The 13,158-nt window shown below is 42.0% G+C and overlaps 1 protein-coding gene across 1 annotated transcript; it reads left to right on the top strand.

The window, feature by feature from the left end:
- Nucleotides 1–259: 259 nt before the first annotated feature.
- LOC132712110 (vomeronasal type-2 receptor 26-like) lies at nucleotides 260–8,994 on the top strand. The gene is made up of 4 exons (XM_087883572.1): nucleotides 260–1,171; nucleotides 3,549–3,767; nucleotides 6,495–6,624; nucleotides 8,090–8,994. Exons 1-4 carry the CDS (start codon nucleotides 260–262, stop codon nucleotides 8,992–8,994), a joined length of 2,166 nt encoding a protein of 721 aa, XP_087739698.1.
- The last annotated feature ends 4,164 nt before the right edge of the window (nucleotides 8,995–13,158 follow it).

Below are 13,158 nucleotides of genomic sequence, written 5' to 3'. Positions count from 1 at the left end.
TCCATGATTCCCTTCATAACTGAGTCTTTGTAAATGTAGCCACTCTTTACTGTGAATCAGGTTGATGGCTTTTTCTCTTGGCTTCTCACATGCCAGAAGCAGGCAAACTATGTCATAGGTGTCCCAGAGATGCTTTTTTCAAGAAGCAACTGGACTTCCTTTGTTTTTCCTTGAAGACATTTTGTACTATAACGGAACTGGAGAACTCTCACTCCAACCAAAGTCAAACAGCTTGACTGATGGAGCCAAAAACCACAGGATGGTGACCCTTTACATCAGCATAACCTTTGAACTTGCCTTCAAAAACTCCTTTCTAAAACAAGATTCTCCCTTTCTGCAGTTTGGTTTTGATTTCTTCAAAATCACTCCAGGAGACAGAAAGAATTATCCTTCCTTCTTCCGGATTAATCCCAAGGAATTTCCTCAATATGTGGGTTTAGTCCAGCTGCTCCTGTATTTCCAGTGGAACTGGGTTGGTCTTCTGGCCCCTGAAGATGACAGTGGAGAACGTTTCATCTCAACTCTGATGCCAATGCTCAAGGAGAAGGAGATCTGCCCAGCCTTCACTAAAATGTTATATATGGATATTAATACGATACTCAAATTAATGTTAATTTTCCAAACATTTAAAATTGAAGTGATTGTTTTGTTTGGAGAAGCCAGTAAAATTGCAACTCTATATATGGCTCTGGCTTTTTATAAACATAAGACTAAGATGCCATTTGGAAAAGTTTGGATCCTGACTTCTCATTGGGATGTTAGTACAATGGAACCTAAGGAATTATTTCAAATCATAATGTATTTCCATGGTGCTTTGCATTTCAGGGAACATAGCCACGATGTCCCAGAATTCAGGCACTTTCTTCTGTCTTTAGACCCCTTGAACCCCCAAGGAGATGTCTTTCTCCCTCCATGGTGGGAAAGGTTCTTTGGCTGCAAGATCCACAAACCAGGAGAGATCCCTCAAAAGTGGAAAAAACCCTGTACGGGAAAGGAGAATTTACAGACTCTGCCATCTTACACATTTGAAGTGAGCATGATGGGTAAGAGCTACAATATCTACCATGCTGTTTATGCTGTGGCACATGCATTAGATACCATGCTTGGCTCAGGATCACGACCAGCCATGAGGAGGCTTGGAAAGAGGATCTCAAGTGTGCAACCATGGCAGGTAACCTCAGTGACTTTTCATCCTGCCCCTGGTTATCGGCCAATAAAGAAATTTTTAAAATAGAAAAATATTTAACTGTGCCTTTGTTTCCAGTTATAAGGAGATATTTTACCAAATTGAGACTAGACCAACTTGAAGCAAACATGCTTTGGGGTAGGTATAAGGGTATCCCTGTAAGTGAAAGAGTCTCTTTATGTGGGAAGGGGGAAGTTGAAACAATGTCCCATGTAATTTTTGACTGCCCCCTGTACTCAGATTCGAGGGAGCATCAGATGGGCATGATCTTCTACGCCAGCACCCCTAAGTCTAAAGAGCGCTTCTTGCAACATAGTTTGTTAGGTTCTAATTTGCAGCTGGTGAAATGGATTGCCAAATTTGCTGTAAAATTGATGGAAAAAAGGACTAAGTTGGTGCAGCAGAATGTGGTAGATTGCAGGAAAGATCATTTGACTTAATAATGTAATTCTAAAAGTGGTTTTAAGACTGATTGGGTAGATGCAGGGGTGACATTGTAATATAATTTTAATTATATTTAATTTATATCTCAAATTATTGTATTTTATTCTGATTTATTTCTAGATCTTATTTTACTCTAATTTCATTTTAAATCATGTTGTATTCCTATTCCAATTCCAATTTAAATGGTTTCTACCAAACTTTTGTAATAATTGTTTCTGAAGCGTCATACTTTGATATGGCCCAAGGGTTAATCAATAAATAAAGATGGACTTTTCATCTATTTGAAAGATCTTTAGAGAAGAAAGTTCCCATGGATGTTTCTTGATCGACTTAGTAAATATTTCTATGCTTATATTCCTTGCAGACAGCTGTTCATTTGCATTATTGTACAGAGAATGTTGAGGCCACTTGGAGGCTTATCTGTGTCCTCGGGGTCACTTGAGTAGTAAAAATGGGTGTGAAGCCTTTTTGGCTGAAGGATGTTTTCTGCTCTGCAATTAACCTCCAAGTGCCCTCAACTACTCTCTAAAAGGATGCAAATGAGCAGCTTTGTCGGAATTGAGTATAAATCCTTCCATTCCCCACCATCCAGTCAGAGCTGAAGAGGTTTCTTGGATGAGAAGAGAAACATCTTCAAAGAAAAAAGTCCAGTTTCCTTCTGAAAAGGCACCTTTGGGACAACCCAGATGACTGAGAATCTCCATAGACAATTTCCAGGCTACCCATCTAACTATTTTTCAAAACCAAATAAAAATTATTTACAATATGGTAAAATGAATTACGTATAATGTTTTGATGAAGAAGTAGGAGGGAGAAGTAAACTAAGCCAGTTTTCTATGAGATCCCTAGAGAAAGTGTTTTCCTATAAAGATCTGAAAAGTTCCCTGAGTTTCCCATTCCAAGAAAGAGATGTCAGCCAACGCAAGATGATAATCTGAGTTCCTTTGTACAAGATGCTTCAAAGTATCAGCAGAAGTCCCACTGGCCACATCTGCAGAGTCACCTAAGTTTCATTTTGAAGATAGTCTGAATCCAGCCTGTAAAAAGACAATTCAGTTTAGCTTCTGTGGGAAGCCTCCCCTTCCTAGAGAATGAAATATTTTGGGGAATATTAAAAGAGGCAGAATATTATATTTCCCCAAAGGAGAAATGGAGAAAAAAATCCTAACAAAGGCAAAAAGCAGCCCCAGTCTTCCTGCCATAGCCTCAAGCTTACTTCTTTAGAGATGGATATTTTGTACCTATTAAGAAAGTCTGGGTCAATCTATTCATAAACAAAAGCCTTAGCCACAGCTCCCATAGAAGGCTGAAGCTGATGGGATTAAGAATTTACATTCCCCCACTCAAATAAAGGACGTGACCTTTAGGACATATAAGGATTTACCCACCACCATTAGAATAGCAAAAGACACAAGGCTCACTACATTGCACAACACCCCTGGAGCATCTCAATCACCAAATCCCAGAACCCTATAAAAATCCATCCACTCACTCAGCCAATTGGTCAGCCACCCCAGAAACATGCTGCTGTGACTGAAGTTTCTAGAAAACCAAATAAACCTTGTAGCCAGCCTCCATTTTATTTCCAGCATTTTCCTCCCGGATTGAAATTGGGATGGATTTTTCTTCCTTTATTTTTCTGTCGCTTAGCATCTTGTGTGAACACAGACCAATTGTTTACTATAAGATTTATTGTACTCCTAAGATTGTTGTGTGAAAAGAAGCCTTTGTGAATCTCCATGATACATTCCTGTGATTTGATACTGCTTCTCATTACTCAAATATCCAACACGCTAACAGGTTTAGCTTTACAGGCTTCCAATTATATCCTAAAATGTTAGTTATCATAGAATGATAGAAGCCATGGCTTGTCATTTTTAAGTATCCCAGTTCCTTAGTATCTTTTTTTTTTTGTCAGCTTCTTCCCTATTTGAAAAATGTCCACTTCAACAGCATTGCTGGAGATGAAGTCTTCTTCTCAGAAGATGGATTGGCATCACCTCAATATGATCTTGTCAACTGGATTTTTTTCCCCAATCTGACTTTTGTCCCAGTGAAAGTTGGGCAAATAGACCCCCGAGCTCCCCCAGACAAGGATTTCACCATCGACCTGGATGCAATTATCTGGGCCACAAAGGTAGGCTGGAAGGAGATGTTCTGAATTTAGGGAAAGATTCATTCTCTAATGGAGATGAAGAATGTCCTTCTCTGGAAAGTAGATTGACTCACAAAGGATAAAAGTTGTGTGGTGAAGGATCTGCTTTTTATGAATCAGATTCATGTTTGAATATACAATCCTTGGTTGTATAAGTAGAGGCATAGAATCAAAATCATGTAAAGTATTAACACCGCTTTACAAAGTCCTGGTAAGGCTAAACCTACAATACTGCATCCAGTTTTGGTCATCACATTTCAAAAAAGATTTTTGGAAAAAGTGCAGGGAAGAGCAACTAAGACATTTAAGGCCTGGGGGATAAAACATGTGAAGACCAGATGCAAGACTTGGGTATGGCTAGTCTAGAGAAAAGAAGGACCAGGGATGCCATGATAGCAGTCTTCCAGTATTTGAGAGGCTGCCAAAAAGAGGAGGGTTCAACTTATTTTCCAAAACACCAGGACAAGAAACAGTGGATGGAAACTAATCAAGGAGAGAAGCAACCTAGAATTAAGGAGAAACTTCCTAACAGTGAGGACAATTAACCAGTGGAACAGCTTGCCTTCAGATGTTGTAGGTGCTTCATCACTGGAGGTTTTTAAGAAGAGACTGGACAGTCACTTGTCCGAAATGGTATAGTGTCTCCTGCTTGAGCAGGGAGTCGGACTAGAAGACCTCCAAGGTTTCTTCCAGCTCTGTTCTGATTCTGATTGAGTGATTGTAACTCAAAGGCAGAAATCAAGAACATAATTGCATTTATCAACCATTTCTCTAGTGACCATTTGAAGTCATGACAGCACTAAATGGATGCTACTTATGTCTGGTCCTCAAAATCATGGCCATTGGAGAGTCCCTACAATCAGGTGATCAAATAATAATAATAATAATAATAATAATAATAATAATAATAATAATAATAATAATAATAATAATAATAATAATAATAATAATAATAATAATAATAATAATTTTATTTCTATACCGCCCTTCCCCCGAAGGACTCAGGGCGGTGTACAGCCTATTTAAAAACACAGACAAAACAATGATATAAAATTTAAAATAATTAAATAAGTGGCTCAAATTTAAAACCCCTATAAATTTAAATACCCCAATTTAAAACTATTGTGTTGATAGTCCGGCCTGGCGGAACAACAGGGTCTTCAATGCGCAGCGAAACACCCGGAGGTCAGAGATCTTACGAATTTCCGGGGGCAGTTCATTCCACAGGGCTGGGGCTCCCACAGAGAAGGCCCTCCCCCTGTTCGTCGCCAGCCGACATAACTTGGCTGATGGCACCCTGAGGAGACCCTCTCTGTGGGAACGAACTGGTCGGTGGGAGGCTATTGGTGGCAGAAGACGGTCTCGGAGGTACCCGGGTCCTATGCCATGGAGCGCTTTAAAGATGGTAACCAACACCTTGAATCGCACCCGGAAGACCACCGGGAGCCAGTGCAGCTCGCGCAGGAGGGGTGTCACATGGGCACAACGGGTTGCGCCCATAACCACCCGCGTGGCTGCATTCTGGACCAGTTGGAGCCTCCGAGTGCTCTTCAAGGGGAGCCCCATGTAGAGAGCATTACAATAGTCCAACCGGGAAGTAACAAGGGTATGAGTGACCGTGCGCAGGGCGTCCCGATCCAGAAAGGGCTGCAACTGGCGAATCAGGCGAACCTGATAAAAGGCCCCCCTGGCCACGGCCATCATATGCTCTTCTAAAGACAGCCACGCGTCCAGGAGGACACCCAGATTGCGAGCCCTCTCCGTGGGGGGCAAAGATTCACCCCCAATAGTCAGCGATGGCACCTGCTGACTATATCGGGGCGCCGGAAGCCACAGCCACTCGGTCTTGGAGGGGTTGAGTCTGAGCCTGTTCCTCCCCATCCAGACCAGCACGGCCTCCAGGCAGCGGGACATCACATCAAGGGCATCGTTGGGGGTGGTCTGGGGTGGAGATGTACAGCTGAGTATCATCAGCGTACAGATGGCACTTCACCCCAAAACCACGGATGATCTCACCCAGCGGCTTCACATAAATGTTGAACAGGAGGGGCGAGAGGACCGACCCTTGTGGCACTCCCCATGCGAGACGCCTCGAGGTCGACCTCTGCCCCCCTGCCAACACGAACTGCGAGCGGTCGGAGAGGAAGGAGGAGAACCACCGCAAAACGGTGCCCCCTATTCCTAACCCCCTCAACTGCTGCAGCATGATACCATGGTCGATGGTATCAAAAGCCGCTGAGAGATCTAATAGGACTAGGACAGAGGAACAACCCCTGTCCCGAGCCCTCCAGAGATCATCCACCAACACGACCAATGCCGTTTCTGTGCTGTACCCCTGCCTGAAGCCCGACTGGTACGGGTCTAGATAGATAGCTTCATCCAGGTGCCGGGGAAGTTGTCGTGCCACCACGCTCTCAACAACCTTCGCCACAAAACGAAGGTTGGAGACTGGACGATAGTTGGCTAATTCAGCCGGGTCCAGGGAAGGCTTCTTGAGGAGGGGCCTCACTACCACCTCTTTCAAGGCAGCAGGAAAGGCACCCTCACCCAGAGAAGCACCTATAATCCCCTGGAGCCAGCCTCGTGTAACCTCCCGGGAGGCCAGTACCAACCAGGAGGGACACGGGTCCAATAAACACGTGGCGGCACTAATCTTACCCAGAACCCTGTCCAAATAACACTATCTCCAGTCTTTCTTTCCTCTTTTAGAAGGTGCCCTTTGCCAGGTGTGGCCTGAAGAGGTGCCAGGCAGGAGAGAGGAGACATGTCCCAGAGGGCGAGCAGATTTGCTACTACCAATGTGCCCCTTGTCCAGAAGGGGCCATTTCTAATCAGACAGGTAGAGTATACTGGAAAGGTAGAACTTTCAGGATCAAGGAAGCCATTCGTTGGATCAATACACTAAGAAATTTTGGGTGATTTCTGGAAACAGTATAAAGAATAAAATGTAATTTCTAATCAGACAGGTAGAGGACCCTTCGAATGGATCAAGGAAGACGTTCAGTAGATCAAAATATTAAGAGCTTTCTGGTCATTTATTTATTTGGCAAACACGTATAAGATAACAGATATAAGTATAAACATGATTATAAATAGAGGATAAGGATACAAATAAATGGGGACAGTAGGACAGGCCCATTGGTCCTCTTATGCACGCCCCTTATAGACCTCTTAGGAATGGGGAGAGGTCAACAGTAGACAGTCTAAGGTTAAAGTTATGGGGGTTTGGGGAAGTAACCACAGAGTCAGGGAGTGCTAGGTTTGGCCCATTTCAGAATACAGATTTCAATTGTCCTGCCTGCACAGTCTGACTTCCCACCCTGGCAGGACTGCTCTCCTCACCCAGGGTGGATTCAAAGCAGCAATTTGTAAAAAAAATGGCTGTCCTTTCCATACATCCTGTTCCATAACAATGGGAAAACCAACTACTAATACTTTTTCGGAATGAATGGCACAGTGTGTCCAGGTTTTCAAAACTGATATTCCTTATAGTGCTGCTTCTATCAGGACCCTCAATATCCCTGGAAACTTGTAGCCTGTCAGGAAAAAGGATCCATCTACCAATGTCTGTTAGCCCCTCCCTGAAAAAGAAAAGTCTGATGGGAAAAAATGAGTCATTTCCTCACCCACTCTGTTCAACATCTCCGTGTGTGTGCACTTGTGCATTTCCGTGTGTGTGTGTCACCTTCTGGTCTTATGACACACCAACAGATAATGCAGTGGGGAAATCCAAATTTTTTTACCACTGGTTCTGTGGGTGTGGTGGCAGGGGAATATCTCCATTCCCACCCCACTCCAGAGGAAGGATATTGCAAAATCTCCATTCCCAACATACTCTGGTGCCGGGCAGAGGTGGTATTTGCCAGATCTCTGAACTACTCAAAATTTCCGCTACTGGTTCTCCAGAACCTGTAAGAACCTGCTGGATTTCACCCCTGAGATAAAACAGCAAATAGCAGGATTCCTGACTGATAGATCAGTCAATCTTCTTAGGCTTTAAATATAAAGAGGGGGAAAAAATGAAGTGCCAATTTTTCACTCACAAAGAATGCCAAAATAATAATATAAATGCCCAGTGACAGGAGAAGGCCATCTAATCTCTAGGCATTTAATTCTCAGGCATTTGGAATCAAGGACAATTTGCTGTTAAAGGCATCCTAAATTGTCTATGGGATTCTTTCTTTACATTCTTCTTGAATTGGACCTAACAGAAAAGAGTCACACATGAGTTCATAGGCTGGATTGGAGATAATGCTAACTGTTGGTGCTTCCGAAATACTTAAGACAAAGATTCTTGTTTTCAGATGCAGTTCACTGTGACCTTTGTCCAGAAGACCAATATCCCAACAAGGACAAGGACCACTGCATTGCCAAGAAGATCCACTTCCTTTCCTATGAAGATATCCTGGGATACACTTTAGCATCTCTTACTCTTTCTCTCTCTTTGATCGCATTGGCAGTCCTAGCAATTTTCCATAAGCATCGTGACACACCGATCGTCAAGGCCAACAACCGAGATCTCACCTACCTCCTCCTGGTCTCCCTCCTGCTCTGCTTCCTCTGCTCCTTCCTTTTCATTGGTCAACCGAGGAAGCTCACCTGTCTCTTCCGACAAACTGCCTTTGCCATTCTCTTTTCTCTTGCAGTTTCCTCTGTCTTGGCAAAAACTGTCATGGTGGTTCTGGCTTTCATGGCTACCAAACCGGGGAACAAGACAAGGAAATTCTTAGGAAAATCACTGACCAATTGCATTGTTGTATCCTGTCCTCTTGTCCAAGTAGTTCTTTGTGCCATCTGGTTGATAACCTCTCCCCCGTTTCCTTACTTGGATTTCCACACCTTGATAGGAGAGACAATCTTGGAATGTAATGAAGGCTCAGCTTCCATGTTTTACACTGTCCTGGCCTACCTGGGTTTTCTGGCCATCGTGAGTTTTATCATGGCCTTTTTGGCTAGGAAATTGCCTGATAGTTTCAATGAAGCCAAGTTCATTACTTTCAGCATGCTGGTCTTTTGCAGTGTTTGGATCTCCTTCCTCCCCACCTACCTGAGCACCAAAGGGAAGTCCATGGTGGCTGTGGAGATCTTCTCCATTTTGGCCTCTGGAGCTGGTCTCTTGGCTTGTATCTTTTTCCCCAAATTCTACATTATTCTACTGAGGCCCCATCTGAATTGTAAAGAAAATATAATAAGGAACAAAAATGTCTAATTCATGAAGGGATGGGAAACATATTTATCTTTGAGGCATGTTTAGTATCTGATGATATTTCTAAAACATGACAGAGAAGAAGAAACAGATCCGTTTAATAAGGCCTTACTCAAGTGCTATAACTGCTCCTAATAGGAGTGAATTGGTTGAGTTGGGTAGATGTGTAAATTGAATGAATAAATAAATAAATAAATAAATAAATAAATAAATAAACAAAAAACAAATAAATATTCCTGTTTCAGCAATAATCATGCAGTGTTTTTCATTTCTTGCCTTCTAGTCGTCCCCAGTGAGACCCAGTGGTCTATGTAGAAACAAAGCTTGGTGTTCATTATTTCAAACAGGATATTTTCTAATTTTATTACTTTTAATTAAATATTTTACTATTTTCGTGTTTTAAAGGGTTTGGTCCCATCTCATTGCTTTTGAACAAATGTGCTTTTTTTTACAGTCTCCTGAGGCTTTGTAGAATTCCATGCTTCTATTCATTTAATTTTTTTATGGTAGAATTTAAATTCTTAACTACTCATCCAATGCTGCTGTGCTACCTCATCAATGTGACCGTCAGATCTGCCAGCACGTCACTTCAGCTTCACTTCCCATTGCCGGCATCTTGCCAAAAAATGGGGCGAGTGGGAATAGGACAAGGGAGCGTAAGGGGGGAAATGACAGGAATCAGAGACGCCAATCGCAGACAACGGTTGAGAGATCCAAGGACATACTCATGAGAAGAGAATGCAAACCTCCACCAAGAAGGTGCCCAAACCAGAATTATTACCAAAACAATTGTTTTGAATGCTAGTGGACACTGACCAGATGATCAAAAGTGGGAAGGACCTGAGAAGACTTGGGAGAAGGAAAATATGCCAAAATTGCACGGGAATATTCAGATCTGGCTTTGCTTAGACTGTAACCACTTCACCTTAGTAAGAATATAACTTTTCTCTATTAAGGGAATCAAGGGTCTTTCTTCCCTAAGTGTCCAAGCTGAGACTGGCTGATAGTGGTGGATTTTCTGATTGGGATGATAATGTCAGCGCTATACATATTGCTTTAACCATCTCTGTGTTATGTGTGCTCTATGACAACTGCATTCCTGTAAAGTCTACACAGTCACTCAAGGCATGATGATCATCCCAGCTTGATATACAAAGCCAGAAGCATGCCTTTTTTTCCTTTTAACTGAATTCTAAAAAATATTTTAGCGTTTTAAAGGATTAGGTTCAATGTGAGCATTTGCTTCCCGATGTTTTGTAGAATTCCTTCCTACTATTCAATTGTTTTCTGAAAGAAGTAATGGATCAGAACATCATCAAGGAGAGAAGCAACCTAGAATTAAGGAAAAAAATTCCTGACATTTAGAACAATTAACCAATGGAACAACTTGCCTCCAGAAGTTGTCAATGCACCAACACTGGAAGTTTTTAAGAGTATCATTTGTCTGAAATGATATAGGGTTTCTTTCCAGAACAGGGGGGTGGATTAGAAGACCTCAAAGGTCCCTTCCAACTCTGTTATTCTGGAACTTTTCCCCTTGACTCTAACTCTGTCCGAACAAACTAAGGCACAGGCCAGATTCGATCTTGGGTACAGGTACTCAGTTTCAGGTAGGTCGAATACCACCTGTATCCTGACCCTCAAGTCCATCTGATCCTTGCATCAATAAAAGACACAAACATGTTTTTCCTCTTCTGGTATATGAAGAGACACTATTGCTAAGGAGGGTAGAATGTTAGTCTGCCTTGCAATTATCAGAAGAACAGTAATTCGTAATGTATCCCCTGTGGATTTCTACCCAGAAAAAATTTCTAAGATAAAACCTGCTTGAAAGAAATAAGTTCTGGGCTCACCCAAGGAAGGCTAGACATGTCTCCTCAGCGTGTCTTCCACAGAAGTGTAATTTCTTGCTAACAGTGAAACTTAACGGGTATCAATTTTCCCTTGGATGACAACTCAAACACAAGCAAGTGGAAGCATTCTTGATATAAATTTGCCTTGAAGCCACCCAAGTTGCATAGACTGCTGTGTTCAAGTCTGAGTGAGATTTCCTGGGGACTAAATCCAGCTTTTGATGAACATAATGTCAACTCTGAAACAGACCTGGCTGAAGCCATCTTGGGCTGCCTCATAGCTGCCACGAAGCCTGAGAGGGGAAAGGGAGGGGGGAAGTAGTTAGCCCACCTACTGTAACAGTCAAAATAAAAAGTTTTTCCTGTGGGAACCAAGGTCATCGTAATAGGTGGCTGATGAAGGAGGAGAGGAGCCTGCCAGCTGTATTCATTGGAAAATGTGACTGATGACACCTGGGAGGGGGGAAATTTTACTCTTTTAATTTTAAAACACTGGATGTGTTTAAGAAGATTTTGGATAACCATTTGTCTAAAGTGGCGTAGGGTTTCCTGCTTAGGCAGAAGGTTAGACAAGAAGACCTCCAAGGTCCCTTCCAGCTCTGTTATTCTATTTCTAATTAGGTGAAAACCGTGGGAATGTTCAGAGTTGGTTTTCACTGGCTGTGCCGATATGATGTATCCAATAAACATGTTCTTTGAGGAATCTACCTGCCTCAGAGTTCTCCTTTCAATGGGTGCATTACTCGGAATGCTGACACATTGATTTTTGATTCAGGAAGGAAGGTGAGGATCATGAATGGGCTGCTTCTCCTGTTGCTTCTCCTGTGGCTCCAGCCTTCAACAACGACTGATAAGATAATGCAAAGTGTATGTATACTTAGGAACCCTTTGAAGATTCTGGAGGACTATTACAGGCCTGGTGATCTCATTATTGGAGGGAATTTGCCCCTGGTAACCTTTGCCGACTTTACAAAGATGGAATTCAACAGTGAGCCATCACTGATGCCACTTTTAGACCGGTATTATTTATTTTATTATTACACAAATTTATATGGCCGCCCATCTCACATAACGGTGACTCTGGGCAACTCACAACTTTAAAAATCTGCAACATAAAAGCCCATATATCTCATCTATCCATCCTCACCCTCAGGGCAGCAGCAACTTAAAAACTCAATGCCTTGTTCATCTGAAAGAGAAAGAGGAGAAGATTCTCCTCTTTGTTTTGGGTTCAGGGAGTCCTCTCAGAAATTATTTTTCTAGTGATGTTCACAATGTTCTGGTGAAGTTTAGAAGCCTTGGTTCTTTCCCAGATAAAGATGCATTAAATAGATTAGAATGTTCCAGTTTCATCCAGATGAAACAGCATAAACATTGAGGAAGGGGTTACAGGCTAGAAACTATGCCGACTGAGTGAAGATTTATTGGATTAGAATAGAATAATAGAGTTGGAAAGGATCTTGGAGGTCTTCTAGTCCAACGCCCTGCTTAGACAGGAAACCCTACAATACTTCAGACAAATGGTTATCTCACATCTTCTTAAAAACTTCGAGTGGTGGAGCATTCACAATTTATAGAGGCAAGTTGTTTCACTGATTAATTGTTCTAACTGTCAGGAAATTTCTCCTTAGTTCTAAGTTGCTTCTCTCCTTGATTAGTTTCCACCCATTGCTTCTTGTCCTGCCCTCGGGTGCTTTAGAGAATAGCTTGACTCCTTCTTTGTGGCAGTCCCTAAGATTTTGGAACACTGCTATCATCTCACCCCTAATCCTTCTTTTCATTATAATTTAAATTTTACAGAAGGTCATGATGGAAAGCTCAAAGAAAAGGCTAGTCCTTTTACAGAATGGAGGTGTCTTTAGAAAACAGATTTAGCACTGTTCTAATATTTGAGGGGCTCCTACAAAGAAGAGGGGATCAAACTATTTTCAAAAGCACCAAAAGCAAGACAAGAAACAATAATTGTAAACTAACCAAGGAGAAGAGAAACCTAGAACTAAGAAGAAATTTCCTAATGGTGAGAGGAATTAACCAATGGAATCGGTTGCCTTCAGAAGCTGTGGTTGTACCATCACTGAAGGTTTTCAAAAAGAGACTGGACAACCATTTGTCTGGAATGCTGTTTGGTCTCCAGCTCCAGCAGGGTTTTGGACTAGAAGACCTCTGGTGTCCCAAGTCTATTATTCTGTATTTTTTTTTAAAAAGGCAAACCTACCTTTGGAATCATTAATGCTCTTTTTAAATGTCCTTTAGTAATTTCAGCCGTTATTTGCACTTACCATGATGTTAGGAGAGTACCATCTATAAAATATTT

The sequence above is a fragment of the Pantherophis guttatus genome, chromosome 1 (assembly GCF_059756535.1).
Source record: "Pantherophis guttatus breed Tessera chromosome 1, ASM5975653v1, whole genome shotgun sequence".
Lineage (NCBI taxonomy): Eukaryota > Metazoa > Chordata > Lepidosauria > Squamata > Colubridae > Pantherophis > Pantherophis guttatus.
This window is presented reverse-complemented; position numbering and strand designations above follow the sequence as displayed.

What these genes read in the sequence shown, in the direction of transcription:
- LOC132712110 (XM_087883572.1), top strand. Translation starts at nt 260, where the DNA reads ATGGTGACCCTTTACATCAGCATAACCTTTGAACTTGCCTTCAAAAAC. An exon ending in CAAGTGTGCAACCATGGCAG is followed by an intron (nt 1,172 to 3,548) that starts GTAACCTCAGTG and finishes TTTTTTTGTCAG; the next exon opens with CTTCTTCCCTATTTGAAAAA. An exon ending in CAATTATCTGGGCCACAAAG is followed by an intron (nt 3,768 to 6,494) that starts GTAGGCTGGAAG and finishes TTCCTCTTTTAG; the next exon opens with AAGGTGCCCTTTGCCAGGTG.